This window comes from Liolophura sinensis, chromosome 6 (assembly GCF_032854445.1).
Source record: "Liolophura sinensis isolate JHLJ2023 chromosome 6, CUHK_Ljap_v2, whole genome shotgun sequence".
NCBI classification, from domain to species: Eukaryota; Metazoa; Mollusca; class Polyplacophora; order Chitonida; family Chitonidae; genus Liolophura; species Liolophura sinensis.
In genome coordinates, this window is record NC_088300.1 from 12,158,094 (window position 1) to 12,176,201 (window position 18,108).

The 18,108-nt window shown below is 40.4% G+C and overlaps 1 protein-coding gene across 1 annotated transcript in view; it reads right to left on the reverse strand.

Annotated features, from left to right (window-relative positions):
- Window positions 1–3,951: 3,951 nt before the first annotated feature.
- LOC135466901 (tyrosine-protein kinase receptor-like) overlaps window positions 3,952–18,108 on the reverse strand; it is a 103,098-nt gene continuing 88,941 nt past the window's right edge. Inside the window, exons 8-13 of the mRNA XM_064744654.1 lie at window positions 15,508–15,652; window positions 14,674–14,821; window positions 14,180–14,296; window positions 13,552–13,708; window positions 6,786–6,980; window positions 3,952–4,061 (exon numbers count right to left, since the gene is read on the reverse strand). Of these exons, the coding sequence (XP_064600724.1) occupies window positions 3,952–4,061; window positions 6,786–6,980; window positions 13,552–13,708; window positions 14,180–14,296; window positions 14,674–14,821; window positions 15,508–15,652 (872 nt within the window). The remainder of the gene's footprint in view (window positions 4,062–6,785; window positions 6,981–13,551; window positions 13,709–14,179; window positions 14,297–14,673; window positions 14,822–15,507; window positions 15,653–18,108) is intronic.

Genomic DNA, 18,108 nt, shown 5'->3' on the forward strand with positions numbered 1-18,108 from the left:
TAGGCAGAAAGAGGTAGAAGAACAAGCAGGAAGAAGTAGAGAAACCAGCAGGAAGAGGTAGAGCAACAAGCAGAAGGTGGTAGAGGAATAAGCAGGAAGAGGTAGAGGAACAAGCAGGAAGAGGTAGAGGAGCCAGCAGGAAGAGGTAGAGCAACAAGCAGAAGGTGGTAGAGGAACAACCAGGAAGAGGTAGAGGAACGAGCAGGAAGAGGTAGAGGAATAAGCAGGAAGAGGCAGAGGAACGAGCAGGAAGAGGCAGAGGAACGAGCAGGAAGAGGTAGAGCAACAAGCAGAAGGTGGTAGAGGAACAAGCAGAAGGTGGTAGAGGAACGAGCAGGAAGGGGTAGAGGAACAAGCAAGAAGAGGTAGAGGAATAAGCAGGAATAGGTAGAGGAACAAGCAGGAAGAGGTAGAGGAGCCAGCAGGAAGAGGTAGAGGAACAAGCAGGAAGAGGTAGAGGAGCCAGCAGGAAGAGGTAGAGGAACAAGCAGGAAGAGGTAGAGGAGCCAGCAGGAAGAGGTTGAGGAACAAGCAGGAAGAGGTAGAGGAGCCAGCAGGAAGAGGTAGAGGAACAAGCAGAAGGTGGTAGAGGAACGAGCAGGAAGGGGTAGAGGAACAAGCAAGAAGAGGTAGAGGAATAAGCAGGAATAGGTAGAGGAACAACCAGGAAGAGGTAGAGGAGCCAGCAGGAAGAGGTAGAGGAACAAGCAGGAAGAGGTAGAGGAGCCAGCAGGAAGAGGTTGAGGAACAACCAGGAAGAGGTAGAGGAGCCAGCAGGAAGAGGTAGAGGAACAAGCAGAAGGTGGTAGAGGAGCCAGCAGGAAGAGGTTGAGGAACAAGCAGGAAGAGGTAGAGGAGCCAGCAGGAAGAGGTAGAGGAACAAGCAGAAGGTGGTAGAGGAGCCAGCAGGAAGAGGTTGAGGAACAAGCAGGAAGAGGTAGAGGAGCCAGCAGGAAGAGGTAGAGGAACAAGCAGAAGGTGGTAGAGGAACGAGCAGGAAGAGGTAGAGGAATGAACAGGAAGTGTTAGAGGAACAAGCAGAAAGTGGTAGAGGAACAAGCAGAAAGTGGTAAAGGAACAAGCAGGAAGAGGCAGAGGAACCAACAGGAAGTGTTAGAGAAACAAGCAGGAAGAGGTAGAGCAACAAGCAGGAAGAGGTAGAAGAGCCAGCAGGAAGAGGTAGAGCAACAAGCAGAAGGTGGTAGAGGAACGACCAGGAAGAGGTAGAGGAACCAACAGGAATTGTTAGAGGAACGAGCAGGAAGAGGTAGAGGAACAAGCAGGAAGAGGTAGAGGAATGAACAGGAAGTGTTAGAGGAACAAGCAGAAAGTGGTTGAGGAACAAGTAGAAAGTCATACAGGAATGAGCAGGAAAAAGTAGAGGAAAAAGCAGGAAGAGAAACAAGCAGGAAGTGGTAGAGGAACAAGCAGAAGGTCATAGAGGAATGAACAGGAAAAGGTAGAGGAAAAAGCAGGAAGAGGTAGAGGAACAAGCAGAAGGTCATAGAGGAATGAACAGGAAAAGGTAGAGGAAAAAGCAGGAAGAGGAACAAGCAGGAAGTGGTAAGGGAACAAGCAGAAGGTGGTAGCGGAACAAGCAGGAAGAGGTAGAGGAATGAGCAGGAAAAGGTAGAGGAACAAGCAGGAAGAGGTAGAGGAGCCAGCAGGAAAAGGAACAAGCAGACAGTGGTAGAGGAACAAGCATAAAGTGGTAGAGGAACAAGCAGGAAGAGGTAGAGGAACAAGCAGAAAGTGGTAGAGCAACAAGCAGAAAGTGGTAGAGCAACAAGCATAAAGTGGTAGAGGAACAAGCAGGAAAAGATAGAGGAATGAGCAGGAGGAGGTAGAGGAACAAGCAGACAGTGGTAGAGGAACAAGCAGAAAGTGGTAAAGGAACAAGCAGAATTTGGTAGAGGGACAAGCAGAAAGTGGTAAAGGAAGAAGCAGAAGGTGGTAGAGGAACAAGCAGGAAGAGATAGAGGAACGAGCAGGAGGAGGTAGAGGAACAAGCAGAAAGTGGTAGAGGAACAAGCAGAAAGTGGTAGAGGAACAAGCAGGAAGAGGTAGAGGAACAAGCAGGAATAGGTAGCGGAACAAGCAGAAAGTGGTAGAGGATCAAGCAGGAAGTGAAAGAGAAACAAGCAGGAAGAGGTCGAGGAACAAGCAGAAAGTGGTAAAGGAACAAGCATGAAGAGATAGAGGAACAAGCAGGCAGTGTTAGATTAATGAGCAGGAAAAGGTAGAGGAACAAGCAGGAAGAGGTAGAGGAACAGGCAAAATCAGATTTTATATCCCATGCTAAATATGCACACCTTAAAACTTGATCCGAGGGGCCACAAAGTGAAGATGAATTACAGTGTAATTACATTTACTATAATGAAGAGATTATACTGATAACTGTTCCCAAGGGTGGCATACAGACTTGTGTGTCATACTGCCCCAAGTCAAGTGGTTTTCACAACAAAATTAAGACGGCCTGAACAGCTCAGTGAATTTAAACTGTCACCAGGGCTCAACCTCATAATTTCAGGAAATGGACAAGGAAGCTCATTCACCAGATAGCAGAGGTAATCATGAGGAGTTCATTAACTAGATGTGGGCCATGTGCACTTTGATACTTAACACTACTGCTCTACACTCTATTTTACACGCTGCTGTTTTCACAATAATCTGTCACCAAACACGTGTTGTCCTTGAACAGGGGAATTTTGCAAGAGATGGGTTTGGCCAGAAGCAATAACATGCTGAGTCGCATTACTACATAGCCAGGATCATAAACTTCTCAGAACACAAACAGCACTAATGATTACAATGAGCAAGAGTATAATTATGAGCTTCACAGTAACATAATCTGGAAGAGACTGACATATATGTATTGTATTTGTTCCAAACACAACATATGTTTTCCGATTAACCCAGTGTTCCCTAACAAAAGTTTTGCCCACCATGCTCCCTGCAAACAGTTTTCCTCACATTTTTCCATGCAAACAGTTTTCGTTACATTATACCCAGCTAAAAGCTTTTCTCACACTGTTCCCTGCGAATAGTTTTTCCCATCAAGAGTCCATGACTTATTTTACTGCAGAACAATGCATGTCTGTCTAATACAGTTGTTGCAGACCTATTCCAGTAAAGATGCATTGGTCCAGAAAACAAAGCTTACAGTACTTCCCAAGTAAAAAACATGAAACTATCCAGTGTTACCCAGCATAGCATCTGAGGTGTTCTTGGTTTTAATCCTGCAGTACCCAAATTCTTCTAAAATTTGGGACAGATATTAGAACTGTTGAAAGTAGAATGCTACATTTCTTTACAAGCCTTTTGGAATATAAGCATGTTGTTCATTAGATGGACTAACAACTTGAGAAAAAAGAAACTCAATATTCCTGCTAGAATTATATACATGTAATGTTTTGCCTAAAATGAACAGACGAGTCACAAAATTTAGAAGAAATAGGGTTACATGTTCTCAATAAGACTACACTTTCACTTGATGCAAACAATTCTGAATTTCATAAAAAATATGACTTGCAATACTATTCCAATGTTGGACAAAAAATGAGCCATTGCTTACATTCACATAATTAGGTCAGGGTGACATATATATATATATATATATATATATATATATATATATATATAAAGGAAAAAACAATAAAATGCCTTCTTAACTTTCTACATTCTGTTATATTCTGACTGCAGTTTCAAACTTCATGTTATTTTCAATAAATATTCCTTGAAAAAGTACAGAAGGAAAGCATAACAGAAAGTTTAGAAGGCATTACATTATTTTTTTTCCTATGTAAATTCTCCTCACCAGGGGAACTTTCTCTATTTCTTCAAATATATATATATATATATATACAACAACATCTTGTTCCATTTGTATTTCACAAATGAATGCCAAGAGCTATAAAATTAAAAGGGTTCATTAGAAACATGAAGTTTGAGTTAAATACCTCGTTCCATTGCAGCATCCACAGCCTTAGGGTCAATGTAAGAAGTGCCACCTCTGCCATTGATAAACCCTAACACATTGTTCTCATGGGATGAATTTCCACCTGCAAAAATCATTCACCAATCTCATTCCAATCTCATTACACCAATCTCATTCCAAACAATTGTACACAAGTAAATGTATGATCAGTACACGCTTGAAAAGACCCATTCATCAAATAACTACAGTTATATCCTCAATTTGGAATATTCAAATGCCTTTCTGCATTTACAACATGTCTGGATGTCACATAAGTTGCGATCACATTTACACTGAAACATAATTAAACCTTCCTGGAATCAAAAGAAAAAAACAGAGCAACAGAAATATTTCCTTCCGCACTTTTTCATTATATGCATCATTCTTAAAAAAGTAGGTTCAGAGCAGCTGTACAAAAATTGCCACTTGAAGCATTGCTCGCTATTGCATTCAGGCCATGCACATAGAAGTAGTATAACTGGATTGTAATTCATGGAGAACACTCTCAATCAACATTTTTTGTCTTCCCATTTTTTCCTTCCAGCTTTACACTAGCTCTTCTCAGACCCGCTTCCAGAGCCATCCCAATGAAGTTGGTTTTCACATTGCATAACGATCTAACGAGCTAATTCAGTTTTGTATCCCTGTGGATATAGTGCGTATGTGTACTGATGATGGGGAATAACTCAAATTATTAGAATATCCAGATTTGGGCAAGTCTCTGCACTGCATGCGCACACAAACTGCACACTACTAAATATTAATTCTCTTCTATCTCGGATCACCTTTAAGTATTTCGTTGTGGTGACTGAACCTTTTCTATTCTGAACTCTCCGAAAACAACTGCAGCTCCCTCAAGGGGCCTCATTTACAGCGGAGCATGATGTGGAATTGCAATGTCTTGTTCACCTAACTGATCATGTGTCATAGACAATGGAACAAGAGCTCAGATAATTACATGTACAGTAGCACATCAAGCTCGTACATCTACACAGATTACACTGTAGATAACTATCTTACATATCACACAAAGTTCGTGAATGTCTTCAATTAAAAAAATCTGAACACATCATTTAGTTAAATAATGCAAAAGGAAGCTAAACAAATGGTTTTTACAGTGATTATCATTTGTACTATTAATTTATTTGATTGGTATTTTACACAGTGTTTAGGAATATATTGGTACTGTTAATTTATTTGATTGGTATTTTACACAGTGTTTAGGAATATATTTGTACTGTTAATTTATTTGATTGGTATTTTACACAGTGTTTAGGAATATATTGGTACCGTTAATTTATTTGATTGGTATTTTACACAGTGTTTAGGAATATATTTGTACTGTTAATTTATTTGATTGGTATTTTACACAGTGTTTAGGAATATATTTGTACTGTTAATTTATTTGATTGGTATTTTACACAGTGTTTAGGAATATATTTGTACTGTTAATTTATTTGATTGGTATTTTACACAGTGTTTAGGAATATATTTGTACTGTTAATTTATTTGATTGGTATTTTACACAGTGTTTAGGAATATATTTGTACTGTTAATTTATTTGATTGGTATTTTACACAGTGTTTAGGAATATATTTGTAATGTTAATTTATTTGATTGGTATTTTACACAGTGCTTAGGAATATTGCACTTATACAACTGCACTTTTGGGATCCAATCAACACATGCAGTTCAATGTTATGTGAGGCACACAGAGTAAAGTGTACACATTTCTTTGATGCCCTCACCAGGTACCAGACAAGCTTAAAAAGACACAGAAGAAAACCAGCCCACACATGCAAACAGAACTGAATTTTGATATGTCCAATAATGCATAAAGCTTGATCAGAAAAGCTATGAGAAAATCACTTTTAAGGTTCGGAATAGTGGATTACTTGATCATGAATACAGGGATTTCACATTCCTGAAGACGATATTTATGTATGATGGCAGTCAGAAGGCACAAGAAACCAGAACATTATAATCCTCTTATCCCTGAACTATACACAGGACGTGCAAAGATGACATAAACATACATGTACATGATATAAGAAAACTAAAAAAAACCTGACTGATGAATTCTTGCCAACCTGAAATTTCACCATCAAAGTTTCAAGGCAGTTCAATTACATTCCATTTTGACGGATTTGGTAAAGTGGTTCCTGCTAGTCATACATGTACATTTAGTGACATTTTGTTGTAAGATCTGAGGTGACATCAGCATTAGCTGTTTTAGAGGGATCCCATGTGGCATGGTCAAACGATGTAAAAGCATGGTGATTTTGCTGAATATTCGTCAGGCATCATCAAGTTTCAATCTGTTTAATATCTGCATTCACTTTCATAATTTATAATTAAATATTCATCATGAACTATGTTTGCGGGTTTATGTGTGATCAGGCACTTCTACACCATGGTTGAACTGGTGAGTTTATCATTTCATTCTCGATCATTTCGTTGAATAATGAGGTACATGACAAATGTTACACGAAGTTGAATCAATATCTCATTGTGTGAGGCTGGGCTGTGCATCAGTCTTGCTCTTCAATCTCAGGGAACTCGATACCGATACCTCACTGCTGTTCACGCACTTTTCATTACAATCTCTATTTGTTTATCTACTTGGTGAGGTAAGGTGAGGTGAATTAAGAAAACCATGGAGCATAAGACAATCTCTGCTATATCTCCATAGATTATTAAAACTGATATGACAGATGACTTCTTTTTAACACAGTTCAAACAATATCAGTTCAGTCAAATGCTTATTGTCCCATCTATTGTGTAGAGAGTACTACTGAATGATCCATACCTGTGTATCCTCCCCCTCCTCCCCCGGTGAAGCAGCCTCCCCCGCCTCCGCCAAACCCTCCGCTAGAGTACCAGCCCTGTTGTTTGGCCGCTGGACAGGCCACGCCTCCTTGTCCTGGGTGAGCGCTGTACAGGACACCCTTGCCAGCTTGGGGTAACAGTCCATCCGCATGTCCATACCAACCTCCACCTCCACCTGAGAATAATACTACCACGTGCGGTGAACAACGGCAGATTCATGCTTAGAGGATACACAATGATGACCCATTATATCAATTCTATTAAATGAGTAGTGTAATTTTCATTTGTTCACAGGAACACATCATCAAGAGTTTAAGAAATCTGATATAATGGGTCAGGAACTGTATAACCTACATATCCCATAATTTATTCTGAATGGATTTAGCTGGTTGATAGAGAAGACGTCTGTTCTGACAAGTGGGTAAATGAGATGCCTACTGATATCGATATATGTAAAATGGTCGGAGCCAAAACACAGATTTAATTAAATACAGTTCTAGGAAACATTGTGGAAATCCGCCATTTCTGTGAACAGAAAACACAATACATTCCATTAGTGTGCTTTAAGACCACAAGCTTTGATTTTTTGTGAGAATATCAGCATTCACAACTGCTTGCTTATCGAAAACTGTGACCTAACTGTAGGTCATATCGCTGTGACGTCACACGATGACTTGAAGGGTGTGATGACTTGAAGGGGTGAGGAGTGGTGATAGCAAAAAATATATTGTACGAAATATTCAAATATAGGCTTTTAACATGAACAATTTGCCTCAAAACCTATTTGCTGGTCTTACTAACCATCATGGAACTTGGAGAATACAACAAAACAGTGTCTACGATGTTTCAAAGGGCTTGACTTTGGTTCTGGATTATGTATTAACGTGTGGAGTATTGAAAATATACCTCATTGTTATTATATCACTGACACAGGCAAATTATGGGATAAATCGAGATTTACAACTATCACAGGTGTTTGAAATAGGTCAGCAAAAATGATACCTATATCAGGGGTGTTATGTTGTCATGAAGCCCAACAGTGTTGTGTTGTCATGATGATCGGGGTGTTATGTGATCAAGATGACCAGGGAATTATGTGATCAAGATGACCAGGGAGTTATGTTGTCATGATGATCAGGGTGTTATGTGGTCATGATGATCGGGGTGTTATGTGGTCATGATGACCAGGGTGTTATGTGATCAAGATGACCAGGGAGTTATGTTGTCATGATGATCAGGGTGTTATGTGGTCATGATGATCGGGGTGTTATGTGGTCATGATGACCAGGGTGTTATGTGATCAAGATGACCAGGGAGTTATGTTGTCATGATGATCAGGGTGTTATGTGGTCATGATGATCAGGGGTGTTATGTTGATCAGGGTGTTATGTTGTCATGATGACCAGGGTGTTGAGTTGTCATGATGATCAGGGGTGTTGTGTTATCATGATGATCAGGGTGTTATGTTGTCATGATGATCAGGGGTGTTATGTTGCTATGATGATCAGGGGTGTTATGTTGACATGATGATCAGGGGTGTTATGTTGTCATGCCGATAAGGGTAATATGTTGTCAAGATAGTCAAGGTATTATGTTGTCATAATATGCATGATCAGGGCATTATCATGATGATCATGGTGTGATGTTGCCATGCGATCAGGGATTTATGCTGTCATGGTATTATGATATCACCATGATCAGGGTAGACCTCTGAGGCCAATTGGGTTACCCAATGACCTTCTCTGCAGTGCGGTCGCCATGAATTCAAGTCCAGCTCCTGCTGACTTCCCCTTCGTGGGCAGGTCCCCCAGCAATTTACAGATGGTCGTCGCTTTAACCCAGGCTCTGCCCAATTTCCTTGAAATATTTGCCAATCAAATAAATAACTAAATGATCAGGGTGTAATCATTAAAGATCCTACATGTTTGTTGTCAAGATGATCTACAAGTGATGTCGTCATGATGATCAATGTATTATGTTGCTATGAAGATCAGGATGGTGAGCAACAAGCACCTCAGAAATCACACTGCGTCAAGCACAGCTCAAACTTATCTCCAGCTATCACCCTGTAATACTCTATTTTACACCACAATAATATACACAGAAAAGTTGAGGCATAAAATCTTAATGAAAATTTTCATTAAACACACATTTTAAGTCTTTACTCCTTGATCATGTCCTTTGTTGGAAATAGGGAATTAAGTCTATCTACTGGTAGGCCCTGTAAGTCCCCATGCTTAAGCTTTAAGACACTAAGGTGTACAGATGAACTGCATTGCTTGCATAATCAACTTGCCAACCATGAAATTCAGAAAAGTTTTCTGTGTTCTGTCAGTTTATCACTGGCTGTGATATATGGTTAGCAGTCAAATCAATATCAGAACAAATCGATAGCCGACCTGTTAAAAGAGTCCCTGCTAACTGTCTGCTGATGACGCCCACATATCCTAACAGCAGGATTCCCCCATTGTTTCATTCTACCAACACCCGTGTAAATTGACCTCAAAGGGTCCGACACACCAAAAAATTTCGTAGTATCGTACAAAATTCTGATTTATGGCTTCTTCTGTTGCAAATCAATTAAGCTGGCTGTTCCAGTTAGCTAGCCATATTGATTTCCGCCCTCCTTCCTCTGCTACTAACGCATGCTTGGTTGGGCATTGCTCACTCAAATCTCCCTCCCTTGTAAGTCTGTCCTGACAGGCTTGTTAAGGGGCTGGGTCATCGTATGTATATCCTGTCAACAAATGGACACTTCTGTCACAAGGAGAAATGGAACCTGGGGGGTTTAAATCCAGGTCAGATAATCAGCATCTTTGAACACTGACCCATAAATCCTGAGTCTGACATAAACCAGTGTAAAGAGAAAACAAAACGTCTCCCAATCCAAAAGTTTTTTTTCCGCAGACATCCACACAAGGCACAGCTCCAGCTGAAGTACAGTTGTCTCTAAGAAATCAATATCATCCTACAGAAAATCCCTAAATGCAGAATGATGGAGAGCCTCTAAAGCTGTTGAAATGGTGATATTCTTTTACTGATTTAAACACAGTGTCTATGTCAAGCATTTGGCACATTTCTACATCTAATTCAAATGTATAACTTGATGCCTAAACTAATCCAAGGACACCATCCTACCACAAATGAAGTACATGAAATAAAAGTACAAAGACGTGAAAAGTAGCGGTAAAACCAAACTTGTTCCTTAATTTGATCAACCGATTTTTTGGAGTAGATACTGGGTGAGTTTTACACCAATTGATACAAGGGAAAAAGTCTGGATACACATATTAACAAGTAAATAATTTGACAGAAACTAGATTTAAAACTACAGAAACTAATTTTAAAAGTAGATAAATCCGAGTCTTAACTACAAACTACGCAAAATAACATAGAACTTTTGCACAGGTTATATGTCCATAACTTCATTGTTTTTATTGATTTATTGTCATTCTACATGATACTAAGCAATTCAAGTTTTAATTAACAGCTGTTGCAAAATGTTGCAGTTGATACACTGGTATCACTATTGTTAATTCTTGCATACTGCCTATTGCTGTGACAATATTTCAGGACAGAGGTCAACTGGCAGAACTTGGGCAGACTTTTGTCTCCCACAAGTCTCACAAACCTTCTGATCAATCTTATTCATTACATATTAAACCAGGGCTTTAGACAATGTATGTCAAAAATTAAATTTGGAAACATGATCTGTAAAAGTTAATTGAAATTTTGCATTGCTAAATAAATTCAACATAAAATATGTCAAACTAGAAACAGCTTTGGCAAAATTTCCAGCATATGTCATGAATGATTGGCCATGTAAGGATTTCTGGTTCACAGTGTGACATATACTGCCTGAACACTGTGAACACCGGGAGAATTTTCTGCCTCTCTGGACACGGCCAATTTCATCCCTCGGTTCACATGATAATTGCTTCTGAATCTGACAGTTTTTATCTATTTGATTCCGAATGCTCAGCAGCAAGAACCCAGATGTTTTTCTTATCCAATATCTGAGGTTTTTTTGACTGATACATGAATATGAGACATATATACATGTATCGAGTACAATACAGAAGAATACTTCAGCATATTAGAGGATTGTGCTTTTCAGGAAAACCACTTTTTGATTTATTCTGAACTCAGGAGTGAATAAGATGTTACCTGGCAATGGTCTGGAATTTGGCACATATGTACTCACAATAACAGGGTTATGCCAATTTCCTGACTTGTGGTAAAAGTGTAAAATCAGCTTTCAAACTGAAGAATCGCATGTAAGTCTGCCCCAAACATTTCCTACCCCAACACTAAGGTTCAGCAAACTGTTTCTGTCAGAGAAGGTACTTCTCTCAACAAGCAGACAAGGTAAAAGTGGCGATTGCTTCACCAGAATGGCACTGAACATAGACTCAATAAAATCACAAAAGTTGAGACTACTCTACAGACAAAAAAAACCCAACATGTTTTATGACATTTTCAGAGGAGATAAAACGTCAAAAGACATTTGACTTGCACATCAAAAAAATCAATTCATCTTGCTGTCATCATAATCGCTGATTTTACAATTATTAACCATACCCCCCTACCTTTATGTATCTAAAAACAATTACAAAATGGTTGTTTTAAATCTCTTTGAGCTATATGCTAGCTAAAGATTTTCAGCAGGCCTTAATAATAAATGTCAGGCATAAATATATTTAAAATATCTCTTCACATTTATTTCACTGAAGTTTAACACTTATTTGATGGTAGTCAGGATTAATGGTGGTGAAGGAATGTCAAGCTCAGTGTTTGTGTTTATACATGAACAGTGAAGAAGGGATGTGATGCTCAGTGTTTGTGTTTATACATGAACAGTGAAGAAGGGATGTGATGCTCAGTGTTTGTGTTTATACATGAACAGTGGAGAAGGGATGTGACGCTCAGTGTTTGTGTTTATACATGAACAGTGAAGAAGGGATGTGATGCTCACTGTTTGTGTTTATACATGAACAGTGGAGAAGGGATGTGACGCTCAGTGTTTGTGTTTATACATGAACAGTGAAGAAGGGATGTGATGCTCAGTGTTTGTGTTTATACATGAACAGTGGAGAAGAGGTGTGATGCTCAGTGTTTGTGTTTATACATGAACAGTGGAAAGGGATGTGACGCTCAGTGTTTGTGTTTATACATGAACAGTGGAGAAGGGATGTGATGCTCAGTGTTTGTGTTTATACGTGAACAGTGGAAAGGGATGTGATGCTCAGTGTTTGTGTTTATACATGAACAGTGGAGAAGGGATGTGATGCTCAGTGTTTGTGTTTATACATGAACAGTGGAGAAGGGATGTGACGCTCAGTGTTTGTGTTTATACGTGAACAGTGGTGAAGGGATGTGACGCTCAGTGTTTGTGTTTATACATGAACAGTGGTGAAGGGATGTGATGCTCAGTGTTTGTGTCTATACGTGAACAGCAGAGATGGGATGTGACGCTCAGTGTTTGTGTTTATACGTGAACAGTGGAGAAGGGATGTGATGCTCAGTGTTTGTGTTTATACATGAACAGTGGAAAGGGATGTGATGCTCAGTGTTTGTGTTTATACATGAACAGTGGAAAGGGATGTGATGCTCAGTGTTTGTGTTTATACATGAACAGTGGAGAAGGGATGTGATGCTCGGTGTTTGTGTTTATACTTGAACAGTGAAGAAGGGATGTGATGCTCAGTGTTTGTGTTTATACTTGAACAGTGGAAAAGGGATGTGATGCTCAGTGTTCGTGTTTATACTTGAACAGTGAAGAAGGGATGTGATGCTCAGTGTTTGTGTTTATACATGAACAGTGGAAAGGGATGTGATGTTCTGTGTTTGTGTTTATACTTGAACAGTGGAGAAGGGCTGTGATGCTCAGTGTTTGTGTTTATACTTGAACAGTGAAGAAGGGATGTGATGCTCAGTGTTTGTGTTTATACATGAACAGTGGTGAAGGGATGTGATGCTCAGTGTTTGTGTTTATACATGAACAGTGTATGAATTTGTGTGAAACTGTCTCATATCAGTTACATAACACTTATTTGATGGTAGTCAGGATTAATGGTGGAGAAGGGGTGTGATGCACAGTGTTTCTGTTTATACATGAACAGTGTATGAATTTGTGTGAAACTGTCTCCATATTACACAATGCTTGACCCAGACTAGTAAACCATGTGATCATGGGCTGTGTTTTACTCTACCCTCTCACCTGCATCACTGGGGTAAGAGCAGCCACTCTTAGTCAATCAGGTGATCATGAGGTCTGTTTTATTTTAAACTCTCACCTACATCAACACGGCAAGAGCAGCCACCCTCATTCAATTTGGTAATCACCAGATGTGTTTTACTCTACTCTCTTCTGTATCACTTGGCTAAAAACAGCCACTCTTAGTCAATCAGGTGATCAGGAGGTTTGTTACTCTACTCTCTAACCTGCATCACTAAGGTAAGAGCAGCCACTCTTAGTTAATCAGGTGACCATGAGCTGTGTTTAACTCTACTTTCTCACCTGGACAACTGGGGTAAGAGCAGTCACTCTTAGTCAATCTGGTGATCATGAGATGTGTTTTACTGTATTCTCTCATCTGCACCACTAGGGTGAGAGTATCTTAAGGAGAAGTCTTAATCAATCTGAGGTTCATGAGCTGTGTTTTACTCTACTCTCTCACCTGAACAACTGAGGTAAGATTATTTCATCAGGTGACCATGAGCTGTGTTTTACTCTACTCTCTCACCTGCACCACTAGGGTAGGAGTAGCCACTCTCGCCGCTGCCATGGTCTGGGTCCCAGCCTCCCATCACCATGCTGTCAGGTTTGGTCATGTTGTAGCCCAATCCTCCCCCTCCCCCAGCAATCAGCAGCGGCGTCAGGTCATCAGTGCCCAGCTCACCCTGTGGATTAGTTCAAATTAAGTGCAATCTGATTAAATTGTTTTCATTAAAAAAAAAAACAAAAAAAAAAAAAACAGACCAAAATAGTACTTAAGATAAAGATTTCCATGGCTTAATTTTTAGAATGCAATATAAAACTGGGTTTTAAAACTAAGATGGCAGTGAAATGTTACTGAATATTGTATGTATATTTATGGAAACACCAATGAAGTACATAAATAAATGGAAAAAATGATTGAGATAGGAGTGGGACAAGCAAGTACCTTTACAGTAAACATGTACTAAATGTTAAGGGAAAAAATGCTTACATGTATTTCTTGGCTCCAAATGAACAACTCCTTAGCAAACAAACTTATCAATAACATTTCACAGTTACACCCTGCAGAGAAGAATACAACCATGTCTGACAGTCTGCCATAACCATGATGATGGATTACACACTTGGAGACATTATGGTAATTTAACACCCACCAGAAACACGTAAGTAGCACCCCCTCCGCCTCCCCCGCCTCCTGATATAGCAAGGTACGTGGCATTCTCAGAGGATTCTTCTCCTTTACAGATCTCATTGACATCACCAAATCCAATCTGGAAACGATGCTCAGTAACTCAATCAAAATCAAATAAGAACATACAGGATGTTTTTCATACAATTACCTGCATTACCTACAACACAAATGTTTTTCTGGTTTATTGCTCGTTTTTTAAAAATAATCCAAGAAGTTTATGAGCAAGATTTTTGTACAAGATTAAAGGAAAGAAAAATATGTTCATAATTGTGTTAATTTGTTAAAGTAATGTTGAAGAAGCCTCGAAGGATTCTGATTTGTTTCTGCATCTGGCTTGTCTCTCAAAGGGCAAACAGGGCAGTCCCAGGGCTAAGTACATTTAAAATCAGATGAAAGCTCATCTAAATCTTATAAGAGCAGATCAGCCGTGGGATTTTAGCTACCATTGGAACCCACCTGAGAGCAGCTATTCCAGCCTTTCTGACCCACTAAGATATGGATTTTCTGTCCTTTGGATAGGTTGAACTTGCCGTGGACGTATGCCCCGTTGGATTCTCCCACACTCTTCGCACCAGAGCCGCCAGAGGCGCCCAGGGCTGTAATACTAAACCATCGAGAGAAGTTGTTAGCTGGCAATTGGATTAGGATTGAGTAGCTGGTTATTAGAATCCTTCCTTAATTCCTAACCATCATCCTTTTATATAACTCACTCCCACTCTTCACACACATGCTCCCTACATAATGTTAGCACAACACTTTGACTAAGCTGTCTGCAGTGTAAAAAAAGTAATGAAATTTGTTCACAAAAAAAAACATTGACATATTTGAGCTTCCAGATGCTTCTGATGTGATGGAAAATAATTAACTTAATTAACAGATTTTGGTGATAAATCTGCCTGAAGATGATTTAATTGCATGAAGCATCCTAACACAAGCTTTATAACAATTGATACAGTACTATAGGATAATAAAAGAGGAAACTTGGAGTTGATACCTGGAGGCCATTACTAATTATTAACTCTTGGATTGGAACACAGCGTAATGACCCAGGAGCCTCTCACCAATGCGGTCACTGTGATTTCAAGTCCAGCTCATACTGGCTTCCTCTCGGGCTGTAAGTGGGAAGGTCTGTCAGAAACCTGCGGATGGTCATGGGTTTCCCCCGGGCTCTGCCCGGTTTCGTCCCACCATAATGCCTTGCCAATCCATCCAGGAGTGTTCAGCTGCCCACTGTTCACAAGTGAAATCTGTCTGTCAGTAATTTCCTGCATAGTACTTAATATCCCCTACCTATACTGGCCAGCCTGAGAGACAGTCCATGTCTGGATCCCATTGGTGACCTTGACTTTGTTAAGGCTGTAGGTGTATAACATATTGCACATGGATTCTGTAGGGCCTCGAAAACCTTGGGCACCGCAGTTGTTGAACTTATACGCTGTTCAAAATGAAATCAATGAAGAAAGTGCATGATCACCACAGAACACTGTTCCAACAAGGGAGACATTTGATTGTCAGAAGTACAGAATTATTTAAACATGATTTTGTCCAAGGACATGCAAACAGCAATTCATCTGGAAATATTAAACTAGTAGCAAGTGGGTGATGTGCTGAGGCTGGTATGTGAATGCTACTTAAATTTACTACTACTTGAGCATTTACATGAAAAGTTAGAATAAAACCTTCACTGAGGTAAATTCACAAGAGGCCGTATTTCACCGGTTACATGTGACCCTTTGCCAACTATCTCACCGTCATAGATGTTTTTCTTGTACTCTCTAAGCTGTAAGTCTTTTATATTATACAGACATTCACATATACATTCTGCACAGTCCCCATTCCACAGGGCCCTTTGTGCGCTTTTCCAACCACCATTTCAACTGTCATAAAAAACATAAAAGTACAATTTTTGGGGGGTTTTATTGTATTATAAAGCCGTCGATACTGTACTGTTGGGATATTATGCTCTTAGCTAGACCTGGTGTGAAGCAACTTGACCGCCAAGTACCTGGTGTGAAGCAACTTGACCGCCAAGTACCCGGTGTGAAGCAACTTGACCGCCAAGTACCCGGTGTGAAGCAACTTGACCGCCAAGTACCCGGTGTGAAGCAACTTGACCGCCAAGTACCCGGTGTGAAGCAACTTGACCGCCAAGTACCTGGTGTGAAACAACTTGACCGCCAAGTACCTGGTGTGAAACAACTTGACCGCCAAGTACCTGGTGTGAAGCGACTTGACCGCCAAGTACCTGGTGTGAAGCGACTTGTCCGCCAAGTACCCGGTGTGAAGCAACTTGACCGCCAAGTGCCTGGTGTGAAGCAACTTGACCGCCGGTACCTGGTGTGAAGCAACTTGACCACCAAGTACCCGGTGTGAAGCAACTTGACTGCCAAGTAACCGGTGTGAAGCAACTTGACCGCCAAGTACCTGGTGTGAAACAACTTGACCGCCAAGTACCTGGTGTGAAACGACTTGACCGCCAAGTACCTGGTGTGAAGCGACTTGACCGCCAAGTACCTGGTGTGAAGCGACTTGTCCGCCAAGTACCCGGTGTGAAGCAACTTGACTGCCAAGTGCCTGGTGTGAAGCAACTTGACCGCCGGTACCTGGTGTGAAGCAACTTGACCACCAAGTACCCGGTGTGAAGCAACTTGACCGCCAAGTAACCGGTGTGAAGCAACTTGACTGCCAAGTACCTGGTGTGAAGCAACTTGACTGCCAAGTACCTGGTGTGAAGCAACTTGACCGCCAAGTACCTGGTGTGAAGCAACTTGACTGCCAAGTACCTGGTGTGAAGCAACTTGACCGCCAAGTACCTGGTGTGAAGCAACTTGACTGCCAAGTACCTGGTGTGAAGCAACTTGACCGCCAAGTACCTGGTGTGAAGCAACTTGACTGCCAAGTACCTGGTGTGAAGCAACTTGACCGCCAAGTACCCGGTGTGAAGCAACTTGACCGCCAAGTACCCGGTGTGAAGCAACTTGACCGCCAAGTACCTGGTGTGAAGCAAATAGTTCTGTGCTTCATGTATATGTCTATTTAAAGTGGGCCTCGCCTCCTCATGGGCCATTAGCTTGACGACTCTGGTAAATGCCAACAACATGCCAACCACTCAGCTAACAAGTACTGTTATGAAACCAGTCTACACAAAACCTGAACCATTAAATAGAGAGTGCTTCCACCACTACTTCATATTAACATGGAAGCAGGAACATGTAGGGAGAACTTTCCAGTTTTCTGCTCTAATATATTTACCTTGGATTAGCATTGATAAAGAATTTGACAGGTTAAGACAGCTCTCACAATGTCTGGCAGCACTACGGATGTGTCAGGATTTCCTTGTACACAGGAAACCATCTTGCTCGGCCACATCTCTACTATGCAAATCACTCTTACACAACAAAATACTTTTGACTTAGAAACTGCTTCTGGCTTTTTGACCTGGTGACTTGATGACCAATAAATGTTTTTTTTTCCCACAAGATGACAGAATGCTGCTGGATATTTGTGAGCGTTTTACATGTAACTGATTCCTGTACTTCCGCTGATTTTGCAGTAATGTATTACCGCAAATAAAAATCAAGCATTTTTCGCCTCAATCACTTTCATTTTTTTTCATGCAAACAGTGACCTAAATTGTGTAAATAACTAATCCCCCCCTCCCCACCACCAAAGAAAACCCAATACTATCTTGCATTTGGACATCTGAATATCGCTCTCCTTAATGCCAGCACAAATAAATCCAGCCTTCATGTATTAATATTTCTTTCACTTTATCTGTTGCAAAATTTATAAAATTTTCATAAACATACTCCACAACAAAATAACACACAAAACAATATGATTCATACGTGTTATTTTAAAATATATTGTGTGCATGAGATAAATGACCAA